Source organism: Oncorhynchus gorbuscha, linkage group LG05 (assembly GCF_021184085.1).
Source record: "Oncorhynchus gorbuscha isolate QuinsamMale2020 ecotype Even-year linkage group LG05, OgorEven_v1.0, whole genome shotgun sequence".
NCBI classification, from domain to species: domain Eukaryota; kingdom Metazoa; phylum Chordata; class Actinopteri; order Salmoniformes; family Salmonidae; genus Oncorhynchus; species Oncorhynchus gorbuscha.
The window spans coordinates 86,768,747-86,792,278 of record NC_060177.1 but is presented as its reverse complement, the minus strand read 5'-3'; the positions used below and the strand labels follow the sequence as shown (position 1 = coordinate 86,792,278).

The window sequence follows — 23,532 nt, the reverse complement described above, 5'->3', positions numbered from 1 at the left end:
AAGAGATAGAGAGAGAGAGAGACAGAGAGAGATAGAGATAGAGACTGACATAGAGACAGAGAGATAGATAGAGAGAGACAAAGAGATAGAGACAGAGAGATAGAGACAGAGAGAGAGAATATCTGAAGTCTTTCCTTATTCCTTGAAGTTTAAAAAGGTTGTTCAGCACTGCAAATATAATATGCCCTGAACAATAACCTGCAATGACATTCATCTGTAGTAGATATCCCTGGGCTATGAGATAATATATCTCTTCCATAAACATACTGTTCAAGTAAGCCAGTTGTTATTGACATTTGTGTTTGAATACATCTACATTCTAGGGACCCTGAGTTGTGGAACTCTTGGTTTCTCTTCAGTGTACGTCCTAGCTCTGTTCCAGGGCGTTACGTGCAGCTTGCTGATGTTGAAGTCTCAGCATCAGCAAGCCACATGTAACCCCCTGGATCAGAGCTACATACATTTGTTTGTTTGAGCAGCATATGGAACGGTCCATGGTCGGATGAAATCCCTCAGTGCGGACCAGTGGGGTCTGTTTCAGTGCTTTCAAGTTTTCACTGACCATGGTTGGGGGGGTAAGACTCAGGCCTGTGTCCCAAAGTGCACTATATATGGAATAGGGTGGCATTTGGGACACAGTATAATCTAGGACAGGCTAGCAACTCAGTAATCTTGGTTACTTAGAAGTAAAATGATCTAATATCCTGTTTTACTTCTGGGGGGGGATTTCCGTTAACAATTCTGATTAATTATGTACAAAGGAAACAAAGTCTCCTCCTTCCCAAACGGAAACTCTCAGCCAAACCTAATTTCACCAGTGTTTATCATGGCAAAAACAAAAAATAGATGTTGACTTTGTGGCTGTGGAATCTAGTGGAAACCATTTATCATCTGCACACAGGATTGAAAATCACGGCACCAGTTTAAGCCCCGCCTTCACCCAATCCTGATTTGTCCAAATAATCAATGATGTAAACCCAAAACGAGGAGCTACTTCTGCTTGTAATCACATAATTCTACGTGAGCCTTGACAGATTCTCGCCCGTTTCATCTGTCCACAAGAGATTAGCAACTCAGTAATGTCTGTCACGATTGGCTGCTGGCCCCAGATTCCGGCCCACCCCTGTTCTTCAGAGACTGCGATTGGCTGCTAGCCCCCCTTTCTGACCCACCGCTATTTTTCAGAGACTGTGATTGGCTGCTAGACCCAGATTCTGACAGACTCCTGTTCTTCAGGGACTGTGATTGGTTGCTGGCCCCAGATTCCATTCCAATCATTTTCTTCAGAGATTGCGATTGGCCGGGGAGCAGGACCTCGACCGTAAAGCTAATGCGTTTGGACTGGAAGATACTGTAGGTGTTGTCAAACCGCAGCACATCTGGAGAAGCAAAAGAAAACAACTTAGATGTCTCTCCTCAGTCAGGTCCTTCTACACCTTGACCTAATGCCCTTGTCCTCTTTGGCAGTGTTTACACAAGCAGCCCATTTCTGATAGTTTGCCAAATTATGGCAAAAAAGCTGATCTGATTTGTCAAAAGACCAATTAGTGGAAAAAGTTCAGATTTGGGCTGCCTGTGTAAATGAAGCATTTGTATATCCCTGTATGCCAGGCCTGGTTCTCATGTGCCCCTGTAACCTTACCGAGCCAAACCAAGCTGTATAGTGTCTGGAACCAAAAATACCCAAGCTAAGCACAGTATGGTTTGGATCAGCATGTTATTGTAAGGAGGGTTTACATGTAGTCCCTTATGTCGCCCTGTCTGGCTGTCCTGTACTCACAGATTCCAGGCTCGCTGCAGGTGAGAGAGCCGTCCTCAGGCACCAGGTGGCTATTGTATCTCTGGCTGTGAACCACCTCCTGCATCTGCGATGCGTTCTGCCTCTGCCCCATCTTACCCTTCATAAACACCCCAAAGCCATGTCTGCCCCATCACTGGAAAACTGCCACCTGCATAGGATACACACAGGAAACAACAGGAAGAAATATTAATGGATTCATTTTCCTTTTGTCTTACACTAAACACACAACACACATACAGTAAAAGAAACAGAATGAGGAACAGAGATGGTGAGAGAGGGATAGAGAGGTTAACCTTTTGCGTGTAGGGGGCAGTATTTTCGTTTTTGGCTAAAAAACGTACCCATTTGAAACTGCCTATTTCTCAGCCCCAGAAACTAGAATATGCATATAATTGTCAGCATAGGATAGAAAACACTCTAAAGTTTCCAAAACAGTCAAAATATTGTCTGTGAGTATAACAGAACTGATATTGCAGGCGAAAACTTGAGGAAAATCCAATCAGGAAGTGCCTTATTTTGAAATCTCTCTGTTCCTATGCATGCCTATCCTCCATTTAAAGGGATATCAATCAGATTCCTTTTTTATATGGCTTCCATAAGGTGTCAGTCTTTAGACTAAGTTTCAGGCTTTTATTTTGAAAAATGAGCGAGAGAGATCACATGAGTAAGTGGATAGGTGGGGGCTCTCAGAGTGAGTTTTGCGCAACAGAGTAAATGGCCATTGTTTCTCCCTGTCCTATTGAAAAACCTACACTCCCGGTTGATATATTATCGAATATATATTTTAAAAACAACCTGAGGATTGATTATAAAAAATGTTTGACATGTTTCTGTGGATATTATGGATATTATTTGGAATTTGTCTGTGTTGTCATGGCCGCTCTTTCCTGTGGATTTCTGAACATACCTCAGTTATTTTGGATATAAAAATAATCTTTATGGAACAAAAGGAAAAAAAGTTTGTTGTGTAACTGGGAGTCTCGTGAGTGAAAACATCTGAAGATCATCAAAGGTAAACAATTAATTTGATTGCTTTTCTGATTTGTGACCAAGCTACCTGATGCTAAGTGTACTTAATGTTTTGTCATGCGATCGATAAACTTACACAAACGCTTGGATTGCTTTTACTGTAAAGCATCATTTAAAAATCTGAGATGACAGGTTGATTAACAAAAGGCTAAACTGTGTTTTGCACTTGTGATTTCATGAATATGAATATTTTTTAGTAATATTATTTGACTGTGGCGCTATGCTATTCAGCGGTTGCTGATTAAAATTATCCTGCTTAAGGGATGGGTAGCGGCAACAAGTTAACAGGTTCCCACTCACCGGAGCACACAGCCAGGGAAGAGTATCTCATACTCCAGTTGCTGTGAGGAGCCTCGGCTGACTGTCAGACACTGTTCATAATCCACCTTCACGGACTCCCTCACGAAGTAGGAAGCAGGTACCGGCCCTGCGTAGTGGATCTGGAACACATTTATACAGTGTTAGAGGATGGACGGTGTGGGTCTAGCTGATAAAAATACTATGAAAGTCAGCAGGAAAAAAATGTTAGGGGAGTAAACAAGTTTTTTTTATTTTGAGGGAAGGAAATAAAAGGATATAAAAAAGGAAAGGCGTACTTACTATGAACACATTTCTGAGGTTTCATAGTTTAGAAATGAGAGTCCAGAGTATACGCTTCTGAGGTCCATTGTTTATTTATTTGCATAAAAACAAGAACAGCAAATTTTATTTGACCACACTGACTGTCCTCATTCTACTGGTTAATCTTCCTCTGTAGTAACCCGCAACAGACATGAGAGGGAGCCCTCAGCCCTACCAAACACATGAGAGGGAGCCCTCAGCCCTAACCAAACACACGAGAGGGAGGCCTCAGCCTTCAACCAAACACATGAGAGGGAGCCCTCAGCCCTACCAAACACACGAGAGGGAGCCCTCAGCCCTACCAAACACATGAGAGGGAGCCCTCAGCCCTACCAAACACATGAGAGGGAGCCCTCAGCCCTCAACCAAACACACGAGAGGGAGCCCTCAGCCCTACCAAACACATGAGAGGGAGCCCTCAGCCCTAACCAAACACATGAGAGGGAGCCCTCAGCCCTACCAAACACATGAGAGGGAGCCCTCAGCCCTACCAAACACATGAGAGGGAGCCCTCAGCCCTACCAAACACATGAGGGAGCCCTCAGCCCTACCAAACACATGAGGGAGCCCTCAGCCCTACCAAACACATGAGAGGGAGCCCTCAGCCCTACCAAACACATGAGAGGGAGCCCTCAGCCCTACTAAACACATGAGAGGGAGCCCTCAGCCCTACCAAACACATGAGGGAGCCCTCAGCCCTACCAAACACATGAGGGAGCCCTCAGCCCTACCAAACACATGAGAGGGAGCCCTCAGCCCTACCAAACACATGAGAGGGAGCCCTCAGCCCTACAAAACACATGAGAGGGAGCCCTCAGCCCTACCAAACACATGAGAGGGAGCCCTCAGCCCTACCAAACACATGAGAGGGAGCCCTCAGCCCTACCAAACACATGAGAGGGAGCCTTCAGCCCTACCAAACACATGAGAGGGAACCCTCAGCCCTACCAAACACATGAGAGGGAGCCCTCAGCTCAACCAAACAGACGGAAGAGTAAAATATTTTAGTTCCAGCAGTAACTGCAAGCTACCAACAAGTTGGCAGTAAGGAGAGTGGTATATTCCATGTGAGTGGAGGGAGAGAAAGATGGAGAATGACGGTTCACTCAGGACCATGAGAAGGTTGCAATTAACATCAGTCCACAGTTAATTCACACAGAACCATTACATGCCTGGGACCACACAGGACCATCACATGCCTGGGACCACACAGGACCATTACATGCCTGGGACCACACAGGACCATTACATGCCTGGGACCACACAGGACCATTACATGCCATGTGGAATGTTCAGAGCTGAGCACTAGTTATGCCTGGGACCACACAGGACCATTATATCCCATTACATGCCTGGGACAAGGACCATTACATGGGGACTTTAGGAAAGAAAACAAGCTTTACCAATGCGAACTAGATTGAAACACTCATAACGATGCATGTTATTATTCTGGTGAGTTTATTTAGTCTTCTAGGGCAACATACAGTATAATGACCGAAGAGAAGCTGCATGTGTCTAATTATAGACAAGTTGAAAATAGCCTAACAAAATGTTTGGAATTATAAACAGTAACATAGGCCTTTCTTAAAAAAACAGCATTTCAAAAAATATTTTGGTCATCTCAGACTGTACAGTGTGTTTTCTATATTAGTGGTTCAGGGTCAGGTGAGGGTCTGACATTTTCACTTTATCACATATAGTCGTGCGGTTGCGGATGGATTATTAGTAATTGCAGGTGAACAAACGGCTGACCCGCGCATCACTACTGAGCACGGGTGCAGACACAAACAGGCCCAAACACATGTGGCACTGCCAACGGTAAACGTGTTACAAATGACCTTTCAACTTTGACTGACTGTTTGCATAATCTGCCTTTGTACACTGTACTGTACAAACAGACCCCCCCTAATCTAATCTGTCTATACAGTAAAAGGGTGATGATGTCTGCACCTTCCAGCGCCTCACAGTCACAGCAGAAGTTGCAACATTCCACACATAGAATGTAGAACTAGTAGGACCCGTGGAAGTCTTGACCCTTGATATGATAATACTAATAAACTATATCTGATGAGACTTTGTTCTGAACTAGGTCAACAAGGCGTTAAACCAGTTCAGACCGAAGTCTCATCAGACACATTTGAATTGCTTTGTCAAGTCTCTACAAGCCTCTCTTTGGACTGGGCATCAGTCACGTTCACAGAGAAATCAACAAGAAATAAATTATCCACCAAGTACCTGACCGAAGCACTACACATAAAGTAGTGGGATAGCTAGAAAGTATGGGGCTAGATGTCTACCAATGATAAAAAGCTAACTAAATTCCTGTTCACATGTTGAAAATGGCTAAAATGGAATGGAAGTAAAGAGTTTCAGTCCTTAGAATCTTAGTCTTCCTGAAGATTCCAAAGTCATTCCAAAAATACTCAAAGATTCCAAGAGTTCTATGAGATTTTCCTGGGCCTCATTTGGAATGACAAAGACCTGTCCTCCTGCTCCTCATCTCCGGTTAGGAAGACATCTCTACCTATATATCTACAGAAACATCAGACATAAGATCAGTTTTTCTGGGTAATGAAATTACCAATTTATCAGTCAGCATGTGTCTGCCCAAGCCTGCATCTAGACAACAACTAACAACTGCATTTAATGGCATGAAGATGACTAAAAGGGCCATTGGCGGTGTTGGCTAGCAGCGAGGTCCAAGGTGAAAAGGTAGGACTGAACTGTAGAGCAAGAAGAAGCAGATCCATGACAGCAACATTGTCTAACATAAAATACCCAATCGCCATCAGACTGTAGCCTGTGGAAGCAGACCCAAAGGAAACCACCTGGAGCGCCTATAACATCTCAGTGACCAGAAGGAATGAAGAGCCTGTCAAGACTGGTTGCGAATCCTTTCTTGATGCTGTACAGTCCACAATCTCAACGGATCACCCATAGGAGTTCAATTGTCCGACAGAGACTCCTTATCTAACCCCACTGCCAACAGGATGCAGCTTATAAATCACTAGTCCTACCTACTGCATCTTTACAGGCAGCAAAGCAAAGCTGCTCTCATCTCACAGCCTAGTATCTAGTATGCAGCATCCTACTGCAAAACCACTAAGGCAGGTGCGGAGAAACTACTAAATGCTGAAAATGAAAGTCAGAAATGTAGTCACCATGTACAACAAAAAGCGCCAAAAAAACTAATTAAGAGCAGTAATGAGTGCAGAACTGAACTCTCCAGCCTATCATTCCAGCTGTAGCAACATGAGAATGGGGTCATGAAAAAAAGCATCCCACTTCCTGGTGGTGCGAGCTCACCTTGTTCCTACAGCGAGGGTCCCCGTCCGGGTCGGTGAGTTTCCCTCCGTACGCGGCAGGAAGCTGCTCTGGGTCTATGTAGTTCAACAACACCTCCTGCCAGTTAGCTGCACAACACACAGGTGAGGAGAGAGACTGATGTTACCATGTTACATTTCAGTCATTTAGCAGAAGCTTATTCAGAGCGGATAACAGTTAGTACATTCATAACCTTCATCTACATGTAGGGTTAAGATGGGTATACATACTGTATGTATTCACAACCTAGTGTGAGACTGACAATTCTTTACTCAGCATTCTAGAACAGTACATCTTTATGGGAACATTCCGATGTCGATAAGGAAGTGTCTCACCCCCCAGGATGATGATCTTGTTGCGGGTGATCTCACTCAGGAAGTGCTTGATGAGGTTGTAAGCCACAGGGAAGAGCTTAGGGGCTGAGGAGAGGTGGAGGGGAGAAAGGACCATGTAAACGACAGTATGGTGAGATAAACCTGTATGAGACACCAGTGTAAGAGATGTGAGACACAGTTGCGCAGTGGTCTAAGGCACTGCATCACAGTGCTAAAGGCGTCACTACTGATCTGGGTTCGATCCCGGGCTGTGTCGCAGACCGTGAGACGCATGAGGCGGTGCACAATTAGTCCAGCGTCGTCCAGGTTAGTGGAGGGTTTGGCCGGCTGGGATGTCTTTGTCCCGTCGCGCTCTGGCGACTCGTGGCGGGCCGTGTGCATGCTCGCTGACTTCGGTCGCCAGCTGTACGGTGTTTCCGCCGACACAATGGTGCGGCTGGTTAAGCGAGTCAAGAAGCAGTGCAGCTTGGCAGGTTTGTGTTTCGGAGGACGCATGGCTCTCGACCTTGGCCTCTCCCGAGTCCGTACGGGAGTTGCAGCATTGGGACAAGACTGTAACTACCAATTGGATTCCACGAAATTGGGGAGCAAAAGGGGTAAAAAGTACCACAAAATATATACAGTTGAAGTTTACATATACTTAGTTTGGAGTCATTAAAACTATTTTCTCAACCACTTCACAAATGTCTTGTTCACAAACTATAGTTTTGGCAAGTCGGTTAGGACATCTACTTTGTGCTTGACATAAGTAACTTTTCCAACAATTGTTTACAGACAGATTATTTCACAATTCCAGTGGGTCAGATGTTTACACACACTAAGTTAACTGTGCCTTTTAAACAGCTTGGAAAATTCCAGAAAAGTATGTCATGGCTTTAGAGGCTTCTCATTGGCTAATTGACATCATTTGAGTCAATTGGAGGTGTACCTGTGGATGTGTTTCAAGGAATACCTTCAAACTCAGTGCCTCTGCTTGACATCATGGAAAAATCAAAAGAAATCAGCCAAGACCTCAGAAAAAAAATAGTAGACCTTCACAAGTCTGGTTCATCCTTTCCAAACGCCTAAAGGTACCACATTCAAATGTACAAACAATAGTACGCAAGTATAAAAACCATGGGACCGCACAGCCGTCATACTGCTCAGGAAGGAGACGCATTCTGTATCCTAGAGATGAACGTACTTTGGTGCGAAAAGTGCAAATCAATCCCAGAACAACAGCAAAGGACCTTGTGAAGATGCTGGAGGAGACAGGTACAAAAGTATCTATATCCACAGTAAAACAAGTCCTATATCAACATAACCTGAAAGACCACTCAGCAAGGAAGAAGCCACTGCTCCAAAACTGCCATTAAAAAGGCAGACTACGGTTTGCAACTGCACATGGGGACAAAGATCGTACTTTTTGGAGAAATGTCCTCTGGTCTGATGAAACAAAAATAGAACTGTTTGGCCATAATGACCATCGTTATGTTTGGATGAAAAAGGGAGAGGCTTGCAAGCCAAAGAACACCATCCCAACCGTGAAGCATGGGGGTGGCAGCATCATCTTGTGGGGGTGCTTTGCTGCAGGAGGGACTGGTGCACTTCCCAAATAGATGGCATCATGAGGTAGGACAATTATGTGGATATTTTGAAGCAACATTTCAAGACATCAGTCAGGAAGTTAAAGCTTGGTCGCAAATGAGTCTTCCAAATGGACAATGACCCCAAGCATACTTCCAAAGTTGTGGCAAAATGGCTGAAGTACAACAAAGTCAAGGTATTGGAGTGGCCATAACAAAGCCCTAACCTCAATCCTATAGAAAATTTGTGGGCAGAAGTGAAAAAGCATGTGCGAGCAAGGAGGCCTACAAACCTGACTCAGTTACACCAGCTCTGTCAGTAGAAATGGGCCAAAATTCACCCAACTTATTGTGGGAAGCTTGTGGAAGGCTACCCGAAACATTTGACCCAAGTTAAACAATTTAAAGGTAATGCTACTAATCGACATTAACTGTATATTTTAAATAAAGATATGTGAGACACCGTGTCGGAGATCTTTGTGGGCTATACTCGGCCTTGTCTCAGGATGGTAAGTTGGTGGTTGTAGATTTCCCTCTAGTGGTGTGGGGGCTGTGCTTTGGCAAAGTGGGTGGGGTTATATCCTTCCTGTTTGGCCCTGTCCGGGGGTGTCCTCGGATGGGGCCACAGTGTCTCCTGACCCCTCCTGTCTCAGCCTCCAGTATTTATGCTGCAGTAGTTTATGTGTCGGGGGGCTAGGGTCAGTTTGTTTATCTGGAGTACTTCTCCTGTCCTATTCGGTGTCCTGTGTAAATCTAAGTGTGCGTTCTCTAATTCTCTCCTTCTCTCCTTCTTTCTCTCTCTCGGAGGACCTGAGCCCTAGAACCATGCCCCAGGACTACCTGACATGATGACTCCTTGCTGTCCCCAGTCCACCTGGCCATGCTGCTGCTCCAGTTTCAACTGGCCTGGGCCCTAGGACCATGTCCCAGGACTACCTGACATGAGGACTCCTTGCTGTCCCCAGTCCACCTGGCCATGCTCCTGCTCCAGTTTCAACTGACCTGAGCCCTAGGACCGTGCCCCAGGACTACCTGACATGATGGCTCCTTGCTGTCCCCAGTCCACCTGATTGCTGCTGCTCCAGTTTCAACTGTTCTGCCTTATTATTATTTGACCATGCTGGTCATTTATGAACATTTGAACATCTTGGTCATTTTCTGTTATAATCTCTACCCGGCACAGCCAGAAGAGGACTGGCCACCCCACATAGCCCGGTTCCTCTCTAGGTTTCTTCCTAGGTTTTGGCCTTTCTAGGGAGTTTTTCCTAGCCACTGTGCTTTTACACCTGCATTGTTTGCTGTTTGGGGTTTTAGGCTGGGTTTCTGTACAGCACTTTGAGATATCAGCTGATGTACGAAGGGCTATATAAATAAATTTGATTTGATTTGATTTGACACACTACACAGGTAGGTTTACCACGGTGATATTAAGACATTTCACAATTTTGTTGTAGCCCTAAACTTGCGCACCCGATTCACATAATCAAGGGTTTGATGATTTGTTGACAAGTTGATTCAGGTGTGCTAGCTGTGGAATAGTTCAAATACCTGGAACGGTAGGGGGTCCCTACCCCCTGTGCTAGTGGTGATGAAACTTACCTTTGATGACAAACAGTCTCTTGAGGCCCTCTGGGTAATTGTCTTCAAACATGGTTAGGATCTGTAGAGGTACAACAACAACACAACGATCACACAGTATCATCACATTCACACTCTGGATTCTACAGAACAGTGTGTATGTGTGTGTGTGTGTGTACCTCTCCGTAAGTCTCGATGGCAGGCTTCCATAAATGTTTGAGACCCAGGCCATCACAGTCATAGATCATAGTGATGGCTTCAACATGTCTCCCCAACTACAGCAGAGAGACAGAGACAGAGGGAGAGAGAGAGACAGAGAGAGGGAGAGAGAGAGACAGAGAGAGAGAGAGAGACAGAGGGAGAGAGAGAGAGACACAGAGGGAGAGAGAGAGAGACACAGAGGGAGAGAGAGAGAGACACAGAGGGAGAGAGAGAGAGACACAGAGGGAGAGAGAGAGAGACACAGAGGGAGAGGGAGAGAGAGAGCGACACAGTGGGAGAGACACAGAGGGAGAGAGCGACACAGTGGGAGAGACACAGAGGGAGAGAGAGAGAGACAGAGGGAGAGAGAGAGAGACAGAGGGAGAGAGAGAGAGACAGAGGGAGAGAGAGAGAGACACAGAGAGACACAGTGGGAGAGAGAGAGACACAGAGGGGGAGAGAGAGACACAGAGGGAGAGACACAGTGGGAGAGACACAGAGGGAGAGACACAGTGGGAGAGACACAGAGGGAGAGACACAGAGGGAGAGAGAGAGACACAGAGGGAGAGAGAGAGAGACACACAGAGGGAGAGAGAGAGAGAGAGAGACACAGAGGGAGAGAGAGAGACACAGAGGGAGAGAGACGGAGACACAGAGGGAGAGAGACGGAGAGAGACACAGAGGGAGAGAGACGGAGAGAGACACAGAGGGAGAGAGACGGAGAGAGAGACAGAGGGAGAGAGAGAGAGAGAGACAGAGAGAGACAGAGACAGAGAGAGACAGAGACAGAGAGAGACAGAGAGAGACAGAGAGAGACAGAGAGAGACAGAGAGAGACAGAGACAGAGAGACAGAGACAGAGAGACAGAGACAGAGGGAGAGAGACAGAGGGAGAGAGAGAGAGACAGAGAGAGAGAGAGAGACAGAGAGAGAGACAGAGAGAGAGACAGAGACAGAGAGAGACAGAGACAGAGAGAGACAGAGAGAGACAGAGAGAGACAGAGAGAGACAGAGAGAGAGAGAGAGAGAGAGAGAGAGAGAGAGAGAGAGAGAGAGAGAGAGAGAGAGAGAGAGAGAGAGAGACAGAGAGGGAGAGAGAGAGAGAGAGAGTGAGAATGATGGAGAGAGTATCAAAGTATCATCTCAGATCTGTAATCCAGAGGTTTTAACAGATGACAAAGATTCTAGACAGGACCACTTCATTAGCGGTATCTAATCTCAGTAAGGTCAGTGCCAGGAGTTTGTCCTGGTCAGGTCATACTGTATGTTCAGGAACAACTCCAGGCCCTCCACATATGAATAAAACCCTCTCATACCCTCTCAGACTGCAGCTCACACTCCTTCTGCAGAATCTCACAGTCTCTGATCTTAGACTTGATGAAGTCCTGTTTAGACGCTGACAGGAAGAGGCCCTTGGGGTCCATGGGACCGATGACATCCCACCAGATGGGGCTTCCCTCACGGTCGTACCCACACATCCCACCTGACAGATACTTCTCTATCACCTGGACACAAATACAATGGTAACACATTATTAATATCATGGTAACACACTATTAATACCACGGTAACACACTGCAATTGCCATGATAACACTATGACTACCACGGTAACGCACTATGAATACCACGGTAACGCACTATGAATACCACGGTAACACATTATTGATACCATGGTAACACACTATTAATACAACAGACCGGTACCTCTGGAGGCTGCCATTCTGTGGTGATTGTGTCTGCGTTCATGTGTTTCCTGAAGTCAAGGTGCTGAAATAAAACATGATAGAACAGTTTTTACATGTAATAGCATGTTCTTTGCACCCCCCCCCCCCCCCCCCCACTCTTACACAGGCATGCAAGACCGCACACACGCTCACACAGACAGGAGAACAGTGAGTATAGTGAGTTAAGTGGATCAGACAGACTGTCAGAGTGACTAATACCTGCATAAATACCCCCTCAGCATGAAAGGGATATCAAATATCACATGACATAAAGGTACAGTAGGCTTGGCTAAATTGTTTAATGAGATTAATGTTCCGCATTAGACTAAATGCTGTTTTGTGAGCAGCACTTTTATGTGACACAATCCCTGCTATTTTCCATGGGCTTTCCCCACATTATTTCAGATGGCTTGTGTAAGGCTGGCTGGACAAACCACTGGTCACACTAGGGCTAGTCTAATGGTAGCATTATTTCAGATGGCTTGTGTAAGGCTGGCTGGACAAACCACTGGTCACAATCTAGTGCTAGTCTAATGGTAGCATTATTTCAGATGGCTTGTGTAAGGCTGGCTGGACAAACCACTGGTCACACTAGGGCTAGTCTAATGGTAGCATTATTTCAGATGGCTTGTGTAAGGCTGGCTGGACAAACCACTGGTCACAATAGGGCTAGTCTAATGGTAGCATTATTTCAGATGGCTTGTGTAAGGCTGGCTGGACAAACCACTGGTCACACTAGGGCTAGTCTAATGGTAGCATTATTTCAGATGGCTTGTGTAAGGCTGGCTGGACAAACCACTGGTCACAATAGGGCTAGTCTAATGGTAGCGTTGACAATATACAACAGATAGACAATAGCCATATAGCTACATGTTTCAATGAGAACAACATAGGAGAGGGGTGGACTGGGAGAGTTACCTTTCTCAGCATGGCCTCTGATTGTTTGACATTGAAGTTCCTGGCTGAGAGGAGAAAGAAGGGGCCAGGGAGAAAGGGGGAGAGAGAAGGGGCCAGGGAGAAAGGGGGAGAGAGAAGGGGCCAGGGAGAAAGGGGGAGAGAGAAGAGGCCAGGGAGAAAGGGGGAGAGAGAAGAGGAGGGGGTGAATAATAGCTATGGTTGTAGATAACAGCTGATGGTGATTGGGAATGTGTGTGTGTGTATATGTATGTGTATGTGTGTATATGTATGTGTGTATGTGTGTATGTAGATAACAGCTGATGGTGTGGGATATGTATGTGTGTATGTGTGTATGTATATATGTATATAGGTGTGTATATGTATGTGTGTGTATATGTATGTGTATGTGTGTATGTATATATATATATATATATGTGTGTATGTGTATGTGTATGTGTATATATATGTGTGTGTGTGTGTGTGTGTGTGTGTGTGTGTGTGTGTGTGTGTGTGTGTGTGTGTGTGTGTGTGTGTGTGTGTGTGTATGTGTATATATATATATATGTGTGTGTGTGTGTGTATGTGCAGTTATTCAACATGTATTATGTCTATTTGAGAAACACAGAGCATCTTTGTCCTCCACAACTAAAACAATATCAACAGACAACTACTAGCAATCAAAACAGGAAATGACCCCAAGTCCCCTTTTCGTTCATGAGAAGACGATGAGAGGCACTGGTTGCGTCCAAAATAGCTCCCTTTTCCATATTTAGTGCACTACTTATGGACCCTGGTCAAAAGAAGTGCACTGAAGAGGGAATAGGGTGCCATTTGAGTGCAATAGAGGGAATAGGGTGCCATTTGAGTACACTGGGGGGAATAGGGTGCCATTTGAGTACACTGGGGGGAATAGGGTGCCATTTGAGTACACTGGGGGGTGCCAATAGGGGGGAATGCCATTTGAGTACACTGGGGGGAATAGGGTGCCATTTGAGTACACTGGGGGGAATAGGGTGCCATTTGAGTACACTGGGGGGAATAGGGTGCCATTTGAGTACACTGGGGGGAATAGGGTGCCATTTGAGTACACTAGAGGGAATAGGGTGCCATTTGAAACGCACGGTGACTCGGTCAGCCATGGCTGTGAAGAATTAGTTTCCATCAGGGTTGGGCCTAATTCAAATTGAAGGCATATGATTTGAATTTTACATTCAGTTCAATTTACAAACTTTTAAAATAAATAGCTTCTACTTTTCACTTTATTGAGAAGTCATTGAAAATGAACGTCCTTTTTTTCTATTATTGAATTGTGATTTTAGTTTACTTCCTGAATTGACTGCCTTCAATTATAATTGGTCCGAAACCCTGGTTTCCATCTCTCTTTATATACCCAGACATTGCATTTATTCCTCACTCTGGGTTTCAGCCAATGAGCAGGGCAGAGCTGGTTGTGTCACCATGACAACAGACTATCGCTAGGCTCCATTAAAGATGGGAATCCGCGCCACTGGCCGCCCCACCACCATTGTTATTGTTTTTGTTGCCAAACTGAGCAGCAGCGTGGGAGAAAAAAATTTGCAGCACAGGTGCTCTTCTATCGCTCGTGCAATGATGTCAGAGCAGGAAAAACTGTTGGTTGTTTGTTTGCAGTAACTTCTTTGTTGTAAAATTGCAAACAGACGTGGCTGCTTCACCATGAAAAATTCCAACTTGAAGGGTCCTTTAAGAGATTTAAAGCATCCGGTCGCCTGCCTGAGGCTTCCTTCCACTGTGTGCCAAAACCTTATATCAGACCTCCCGCTTACAGTAGCAGCACTGTACAGTACTGACCCAGAAGTACTGACTCAGAAGGGATAGGAGAGGATGCCAAGCAACCTACCTAATACTCTAGCTAAGGTGATTAAGTGGCCAGCTGACAGCAGGGGTCAGTCAGTGGCTGTTTCCCAAATGGCATGCTACTACCTATATTGCTTAATATTGTTTAACATTATTTTTTTAATGACTACCTCATCTCTGTACCCCACACATATAATTACCTATAAAGGTCCCTCAGTCGAGCAGTGAATTTCAAACACAGATTCAACCACAAAGACCAGGTAGTTTTTCAAATTCCTCGCAAATAAGGGCACCTAGTGGTAGATGGGTAAAACAATTTAAAAAGCAGACATTGACTAACCCTTTGAGCCTGGTGATGTTATTATTACACTTTGGATGGTGTATCAATACAGCCAGTCACTACAAAGATACAGGCGTCCTTCCTAACTCAGTTGCTGGAGAGGAAGGAAACCGCTCAGGGATTTCAGACTGGCAGCTTCATTAAATAGTACCCGCAAAACACCAGTCTCAACGTCAACAGTGAAGAGGGGACTCCTGAATGCTGGCCTTCTAGGTTTCATTCAGAATGAAACGATTGGAAAATAATTTAGGTTCCAACACCAGTTCTTAGCTCTTCAGGGTTCTAAAGCGGACCTTCGTTACAAGGAGCACACGTGCGCTTAAAGTTAAAATGTAGGTGTAACGGATGTGAAATGGCTAGCTAGTTAGCGGTGCGCGCAAGTGGCGTTTCAATCAGTGACGTCACTCGCTCTGAGACCTTGAAGTAGTGGGTCCCCTTGCTCTGCAAGGGCCGTGGCTTTTGTGGAGCGATGGGTAACGATGCTTCGTGGGTAAACTGTTGTTGATGTGTGCAGAGGGTCCCTGGTTCGGGCGAGGGGATGGTCTAAAGTTATACTGCTACATAGGTGCACACAAAGAAATTTGTAAGTCAGGAGCACCATATTTCAGGTTATAAATACTGCATCACCCATCTCATATGTATATACTGTATTCTATACTGTATATACTGTATTCTATACTGTATATACTGTATTCTATACTGTATATACTGTACTCTATACTGTATATACTTTACTCTATACCACTGTATCTTAGTCCAAGGTCTCACTGACATGTGTATATATTCTTAATCCATTCCTTATTTAGATTTACGTGTATATTGGGTTATTTTGTGAAACTGTTAGATATTACTTGTTAGATATTACTGCACGGTTGGAGCTAAGAACACAAGCATTTTGCTACACCCACATTAACATCTGCTAACCACGTGTATGGTGACCAATACATATGATTTTGATTTGAAAGCTAAAAATCCTTACATTTTTTCGAGCACACTGGTGGTCCTAAATTAAAATTCCAGGTCACACAACAAAATACTCAGGCTCAATATGTGAGTAAAATGGTTGCACTGTAGAGCCCTGCTGTTGGATTGCAGGACTTTGACTGTGGGAAATCACCTTCCCCGTCAGCATACTGTGCATATTGAATAGTCTAATTGCACTTTACAGCCGAACCTATGGACTGTGCAGTCATTAAATGGGATATCGGCCTACTCAGTAACACCCACAGACCACAATTAGCTCTGGTCAATACACAAGAGATGCATCTAGACAGGCAGCCTAATTCTGATCTTTTTTCCCCCCACTAATTGGACTTTTGACCAATCATATCAGATATTTTCACGTCAGATCTTTCTCAGAGCTGATCTGATTGGTCAAAAGAATTGGGCGGCCTGTCAAAACGCAGCCGTAGTCGTTGACTGGCGGGCTAATGTGGCTCATTTCAAACTGGCTTCAGAGTCCTGCAATAGATTATCCTATACATCCAACTTGAATCAAGGCTTGGCGGTAAGGATGACAGCGGTGGTGTAGCCTAAAGGCGATACTGTATCAATAATAGGCCTAAGTGATATTGTATCTTCATAGCAATCAAACATTTTTATTTAACTAGGCAAGTAAATAAACAACTTGTTTGAGTGGTAAAGGGAATGTCTAGGAGTGAAGTCAGGAGAGGTGCATCTGTGACACACCAAAAGCGGACACTGATGTGGTGTTTCCAACAGCAAGGCTCAGTGCAACATGGCAATGACTGACATTCTTTATAAAATATTTTTTCTTTCTTTCTTTAATGTCAAAATAAACATGTCTCCAGCCCCAAATCAAACACTCACAACCTGAAAATATGTTTGTACATTGTACAATCATTTGGTGAGAGCGAGAGCCTCAAATATCACATTCATATCCACTGTATACATGAACTGAGGCAAAGTTGTTTCCTGTTTCAGTCACGCCATTGGTCACGTTCCTGTGGGTCAAACAAACAAACAACTTGTGATTGGTTGACGATAGAGCCTCCTACTATGAAGGTTGATGAAGTCGGTGAAGAGCTACTTTTGAAACTCGGAGTCAAAAACGACATTTCCCTTTGGTCACATTATTTGTGTTCCTGCAGTAGACATGTAGGCGAAAGTGAGACAAGTTGTATCCCTCGTAATGAAAAACACTTTGAAAGGCGACATGTATCCCTCGTAATGAAAAACACTTTGAAAGGAGACATGTATCCCTCGTAATGAAAAACACTTTGAAAGGCGACATGTATCCCTCGTAATGAAAAACACTTTGAATCCGCCCATTGACAGTTGGTATTCAGCAGTCATACAAGTATGCCTTATTTACTTTGAAGAACTACTAAAAATAGTGATTTTTGTCAGACAGCAGCTCTATAGAGATGGGATGATGACTTGGAATGAAACTACTGCAACCTCTCACTCTCTGTGTAATAAACAACTGGGATATTTTATTACAGTAAAGTCACGTGTGTAAATGAAGGTTGTTAAGTGATCAGCAGTAATAGGCCGTCCCTACCATCATGGGACTTTTATTGATTGTCTTATTCAGTGTTGTTACAGCGTTTAACGGACCTCAAAAAGCACTAATCGTTCAACACTAGTAACTGTAATGAATTACATTTAGATCCACGGGCATACAAAATGGGGGCCGTGGTCGAGTTGCCCATCCCTGGTCTCGACAGACCAGACCATTGCCTCTGAGTGATGTTGCTATGCAACGCCAGACTTGTTCAATGTTTGCATGAAAAAAAAAAAAAAAGTCAACAACCTCTGGGTTCACCCCGTCTTCCTGTCACATGGGTCACGATAGTGTACGTCCCCGAAATCTGTTGGATGACGTCTACAGTAACACAGCTACAGATCTTTATTCTCTAAACAAAATGGCACAGTGATTTCCCATGTCATGGCTCTTCCACACATTTACATTACATTTAAGTATTTAGCAGACGCTCTTATCCAGAGCGACTTACAAATTGGTGCATTCACCTTATGACATCCAGTGGGACAGTCACTTTACACACAGCAGCGGGCGACTGGTGCAATAATTTGCCTTGGATTCAAATGTCTTTCCACTTTTTTAAAAACACATTCCCATTTACAGCAACAACCTGGGGAATAGTTACAGGGGAGAGGAGGAGGAGGGGTGAATGAGCCAATTATAAGATGGCAATGATTAGGTAGTCATGAAGATACAGTATGAGGGCCAGATTGGGAGTTTAGCCAGGACACCAAGGTTAACACCCCTACTCTTATGATAAGTGCCATGGGATCTCTCAGCTTTTAAAGAAACCTTTGTGAACCATGATAATTGCCCTCTCTCCCTTTAAACCTGTTTTACAGGTTTAATGTGCATTGCCCTAAATAACAATGATGCATAGAGAGCCAGTGTGAGTTCAGCCCAGTCCCACCTAGAACAATCAGTAGCTACTCTCCCTGGGGTCCACAAACACAACACAGGACAAGTAACAAAACACTGGTACACTAACAGACAAGGACACTCTGTGTTCCTGCAACCTCTCACTCTCTGTGTTACTGCAACCTCTCACTCTCTGTGTTCCTGCAACCTCTCACTCTCTGTGTTCCTGCAACCTCTCACTCTGTGTTACTGCAACCTCTCACTCTCTGTGTTACTGCAACCTCTCACTCTCTGTGTTACTGCAATCTCTCACTCTCTGTGTTACTGCAACCTCTCACTCTCTGTGTTACTGCAACCTCTCACTCTCTGTGTTACTGCAACCTCTCACTCGACCAATCAACTCTAGACCGCAGACACTAACAATATCCATGTCCAAGCTAAACAACTTGGTTTCTAAATGTTCTCTCTTTCTCAAACTCTTCCCCCATAACACCCAACTGAAGGCATTTACTGTAAGCAGGTTTTGTAAGTTCCCTAAAGGTCGCTTTCTATTTGAAAAGCTGTTGGTTACTTCTATGTGTTGAAAAACTATTGAGAAATACAAGTTTCAACTGCTGAAATTGTTCTGGTCAAACTACAATATCTGCGCCTGCTTTTCTGCGTGTTCAATGTGACTTCTTCCATAGCGTATCCCAGTAACCAAGCTAGACCTGAGAGTTTGTCCATACACATGCATGGTCTTACAGCTCTCCTAGCAGAATATTATACTAGTCCAACTCCAAGCCCACCACCATGCCGTGATGAAGCAACAGCTGTAGTTAGCCTCAGTCTCCCACCAACTTTAGTTTACCTCACCTCTGAGCCAGCGCAACAGGAAGTGGTCATGATGAGCAGGAAGTAGTGGAAGAACGTCCTGAATCCTCTCTCGAAACTGCCCAAGGATGAAACGGGGTGGCAGTGATAGAGAGACAGAGAGAGAGAGACACAGAGAGAGAGAGAGAGAGAGACAGAGAGAGACACAGAGAGAGAAAGAGAGACACAGAGACAGAGAGAGAGAGAGAGAGAGACACAGAGACAGAGAGAAAGAGAGAGAGAGACACAGAGAGAGAAAGAGAGAGAGAGACACAGAGACAGAGAGAAAGAGAGAGAGAGAGAGAAGCCAAAGGTGTGTTAGTGATAGACAAGGGTTTAGTTGTAAACATGAATGAAAGCACATGATATGAAATTAATTGTTATATGAAAATCACAGACACTTGTCTAAAATCACATGCAATCCACCTCAAAATGTGGAAGTTAATCTATTCTTACACATTAAACAAAGCGCATAGGTCAAAATAAATGCAATAGTGTGACTTCTGAGTGAAATTCCTATTTTCAATCATAAGTTAACAATCACAAAAATAAGTCCACTAGAGAGCACACTCAGACATCAAGTTTAATATCATAAAATAAGACCGATGAAACCATAATCATACACACTGCCTCAATCTGTGACACTACTGTCACACGTCTGTTGATTCTGGCATGTTAAAATGTGTTATGTAGAGATACGTAGGCAACACAAACAATCAGATAGCCGCTTGTAATGTTTGAGCTTTGCCTGATATAAACATAAACACAAGACAATATTAGAAAGTTGACATGAAAGCACAGTAACGAACCAAGACCGGAGAAACTCAATTCCATAAACTATAAATAATGTTACATAATATCTTGAGAATTCATTCATGGTATAATAAGCCTTCAGGAGGTTGATGTCAAATCCAGTTAGGTTTAAGTCAGAATTATGAGATAGTAAGTCTGGATCATGGACATTCAATAGTCCTGCAGCTCTATTATTCTCAACGGGCAATCTGGGTTTCAAACCATAACAAAGCATTTACCCCGCCACTTTGTTTTGGTAAACTGCTGAGGGAATGTCGCATGAGAGATGTAACCGCTCTCAAATAAATAGACACAGAGGAATCTAAAATATGGATGCAAGGACTAACCATACATGACATCAAAATGATAGTTTTAACCATGTTTGGAAGCTATACAGTGTTTGTTTACAATTATATTGTTTACAAACAGTTGAGTAAACAAGCATAGATTTGGGGTTCTGATGGGGTAAGACCGTTGCTCATGAGGCATTTTTAAGTTACATTCTTCCTGAATCAATGGCTATACAGTAATAATTTAAATGTCGAAGAATGTATGTACCAATCCCAGATTCCCCCTTTAATGGGTAGAATCATAATTGTTAATTCTGATGTAAACTAGATGTTATCAAATAGGCACCCAACTCGCATCAACAAAACATCTTCAATCCATTAATATGGAACAATATCACCACAAACTTTCTCTCTCATTTGCCATCCTCCCCTGATTCAGAATACATAATGTTCATAGTCATGGCATGCTTAGCTCAATAGCTATTGACGGCAGAATACCGAATATCCAATATGAAACTAATTTGACCTCGGTGCTCTCGCCTACACACCAACGGTAATTTGATATCTGTGAGTATCAGCGCATTTACGAACGCAACCGATGCCGATTAGGGTAGGGGATATAGGCTACTGAATATTGGTGCAGCTATTGCGCTGTTTCTCCTGCATGTTGTTGGAAGACCAAGGCAAAAGTAATATGAAGTTTGGGACACACCAGTTATGCTTTTTGATAATCATATATTGACTTAACGTGAGCATTTTTCTCCAATAAACAAATGACTTGCATGAACACGTGGTTTTGTTTAGGCATTTTAGTTTGATATTTGCCAGTGTGAAACCAATTTGATCAGATTAAACTCTCTGAATCGAACGAGGCATACAGCTCAGAACTGTGTGAAAACGCCCTTATAGAGAAACTTCAGGGAGAACGACATGATGCAATAATATTCTATTGGTAGTTACAATTAACTGTAGTCATATGTTCTCGCTTCCAGGTGTTACCGTCCTCAACAGTATCGGCGATTGTCACTTCGACAAAACATAAATAATTGCTACACAAAAACAGAAATGTAGCCTACAATACAGATATTTACCTCTTCCAATGCCCCTGCCTGCTTCGGGCTAAGGTTGCCAACCCTGCCGCTCATCACGTCACGTCAAAGCACACACACACAAAAAAGCTGTTTTTCTGCGGTCAATGGAAGTTTAAGAACGACACACTGCTGTCCCAGTTGCTGGACTGACTGCAGTCGGTCTGTCACGGTATCGTACTGTATGGTGATGCTCGACGGGGGCGCTGTTCTCTTCTCCATCCCTGTCTGTCAAGTCGTAAATGTGTAAATTCCAGAGGAAACACCCACACCCTGACTTGCCAAGTAGAGAAGCCAAACATTTACTTGACTTAGCAGACGCTCTTCACACAAGGACACATTTGTAGATTTTTCACATAGTCAGCTCGGGATTCGAACCAGCAACGTTTACAGTTACTAACCCAACGCTCTTGACCGCCAGGCTACAACCAACGTTTACATTAGGCAAAATAAGAATGAAACATGCCATCACAAGTTTAAACTTATCAAAAGCAATTAATGTAGATCCCTTTCAAGTTGGTGGCAGAAGTTTTTATAGAACGCCAGAAAAAGAAGCCTCTATTTACATATTGCCTATGAGTGCATTTCACACTACTTTTGGATTTTAAGGCTCATACGAATGTCCTGCTTAATACAATGTTTGTGTCATCATTGCAAATCAACTGCATTACATTTAAAAAACACTTCAACTTCAACCAGTAAAATGTCTCTAAGGCTATCTTTTGCTACAATCAATCAAATGGCATTATTACATCAGCCAATGTCACAAAGTGCTGTACAGAAACCCAGCCCAAACAGCAAGCAATGCAGGTGTAGAAGCACGGTGGCTATAAAAAGAAACCAAGAGAGGAACCAGCCTCTGAGGGGTGGCCAGTCCTCTTCTGGCTCTGCCTGGGGGAGATTATAACAGAACATGGCCAAGATGTTCACATGTTCATAAAGATACGCCTGGACAGGGCCAAACAGGCAGGATATAACCCCACCCACTTTGCCAAGGCACAGCCCCCACACCACTAGAGGGATATCTTCAACCACCAACCTACTACCCTGAGACACGAAGACCTCCCCCAAGGCACGAACCCGAGGGGGGCGCCAACCCAGACAGGAAGATCACATCAGTGACTCAACCCACTCAAGTGACGCACCCCTCCTAGGGACGGCAGGGCAGAGCACCAGTAAGCCAGTGACTCAGCCCCTGTAATAGGGTTAGAGGCAGAGAATCTCAGTGGAGAGAGGGGAACCGGCCACATCAATGAGCGTTACCATTCTAGCTAACAGGCAATCTCAATTAGGCTATATCACTGAACGGTCTAGCTAACAACTGCAGCACAAAAGAGTTATTTTGCAAAGAACACATCCAAATATAATCTTAGCGCTGTTCAAGCAAGAATCAAAACATCATTGTAAGCATATGCGCACCCAAAGAGGTTATTTTGTTAAGAAGTAATATAGGCTGTTGAATGGGCGCAGACGGCTGTGGCTGTCTTACGAGTCTGTGCCTGAGGTCAATGTGTCGCGTACTGGAAAAGGGTCTATAGCTTTGCATCAGAAACATCAAGCGCAAGACAAGGGTCTGTATGCTTATGGATAATTCCTCTTTCCTTTCATCTAGGCAAGGCCAAACGAGTCAATTCATTGTTGTATAATTTTTCTAGTACCCAAAACGGAAATTGAATATCGACTCGTTTTCTTGTCTATGGTTGTCAAATTGAGTAACAGAAAACAAATGTATCAAATGTTTATTTTGTCTTTTAGGTCATACCTGGAAGTACACGCCCCCTAATATATTATTCAGGAGAATAGCAGCAGTGTTTACAGTCTGGGTCGAGCTGCAGTATCAGCAGCACAGACAAGGTTGCCATGTTTGCGGTTCTCCCCCAAATTAGGCTACTTT

General features: G+C 44.1%; 1 protein-coding gene across 1 annotated transcript; it reads right to left on the bottom strand.

Annotated features, from left to right (window-relative positions):
* On the bottom strand, positions 1-22,445 carry LOC124036619 (SEC14-like protein 2). The gene is given in 13 exon segments (XM_046351428.1): positions 1-1,379; positions 1,781-1,921; positions 1,924-1,949; positions 3,131-3,270; positions 6,758-6,864; positions 7,111-7,194; positions 10,275-10,335; positions 10,433-10,528; positions 11,770-11,958; positions 12,160-12,222; positions 13,098-13,141; positions 19,472-19,547; positions 21,642-22,445. Coding segments are annotated over 13 exon segments (1,374 nt in total). The 5' UTR covers positions 21,696-22,445; the 3' UTR covers positions 1-1,086.
* Positions 22,446-23,532: the final 1,087 nt, after the last annotated feature.